At 63.4% G+C, this 1,016-nt stretch overlaps 1 protein-coding gene across 1 annotated transcript in view; it reads right to left on the bottom strand.

The window, feature by feature from the left end:
* SUPT5H (SPT5 homolog, DSIF elongation factor subunit) overlaps window positions 1-389 on the bottom strand; it is a gene marked incomplete at its 5' end in the record, with an annotated part of 8,833 nt that extends 8,444 nt beyond the window's left edge. The window contains 2 exons of the mRNA XM_035308807.1: window positions 2-22; window positions 103-389. Of these exons, the coding sequence (XP_035164698.1) occupies window positions 2-22; window positions 103-389 (308 nt within the window). The remainder of the gene's footprint in view (window position 1; window positions 23-102) is intronic.
* Between the last annotated feature and the right edge of the window lie 627 nt (window positions 390-1,016).

Here is a 1,016-nt window from a genome sequence, read left to right as displayed (position 1 = left end):
TCCTCGTACTCGTCGTCGACGTCTGCGGGGGGATCGGGGCGCTGAGCAGGGCCGGGGGGGGCAGCGGGGCTCCCCCCTGCGCCCCGCCCCCCGGCAGCTCACCGGCCTCGTCCAGGATGAAGCCCCCATGGCGGGGTTTTTTGGCCGGCCGGTCGTCATCTTCCTCCTCCTCCTCCTCGTCGTACTCCTCTTCCTCCTCCTCCTCCTCGGCCTCCTCCTTCTCGCTGCCGGCCGCGCTGGCGCGCTCCTCCTCAGCCTGCGCAACAATTCGGGGGGGGGGGGGGTTGGGGGGGGCCAAAAAGAGGGTGAGAGGAGGCTGCACAAACCCCCAGACCCCCCAAAACCCCGTAAAACTGCCCCAAAATCTTCCCAACGCTTCCCCAAACGCCCTAAAATCCCCCAAGGCCACTAAAACCCCACAACCCACCCTAAAGCCCCCCCAGTCTCCCCCAAATCCCCCCCAAGGCCCCCAAAATTCTCCCCAAGCCCCCCCTAAAATCCCCCAATTCCCCCCAAAACCCCCAAGTCCCCCAAAAATCACCCAAGAGCCACCTAAGATCCCCCAAACCTCCCAACTCTCCCTAACCCCCCCCAAATCTCCTTGAAGCCCCCCCCCCGAGAGCCCCCAAAATTCCCCCCAAACCCCCTAAAATCCCCCAGCCCCCACCTAAACCCACCCTAAGCTCCCCAAAATTCTCTCCAAGGCCCCTAAAGCCCCACAACCCACCCTAAAGCCCCCCAATCTCCCCCAAATCCCCCCAAGACCCCCCAAAATTCCCCCCAATCCCCCTAAAATCCCCCAATCCCCCTAAACCCCGCTCCTAAGGCTCCCCAAACCCTCCCAAGGCTCCCAAAATTCTCCCAGAGGCCCCAAAACCCCCACGACCCACCCTAAAGCCCCCCCGATCTCCCCCAAGTCCCCCAAGACCCCCCTGAAGTCCCCCAAACCTCCCAACTCCCCCAAAAGTCCCCTCAAGTCTCCTTGAACATCCCCCAGAGCCCCCAAAATTCCCCCC

This window comes from Oxyura jamaicensis, chromosome 32 (assembly GCF_011077185.1).
Source record: "Oxyura jamaicensis isolate SHBP4307 breed ruddy duck chromosome 32, BPBGC_Ojam_1.0, whole genome shotgun sequence".
Classification (NCBI taxonomy): domain Eukaryota; kingdom Metazoa; phylum Chordata; class Aves; order Anseriformes; family Anatidae; genus Oxyura; species Oxyura jamaicensis.
This window is presented reverse-complemented; position numbering and strand designations above follow the sequence as displayed.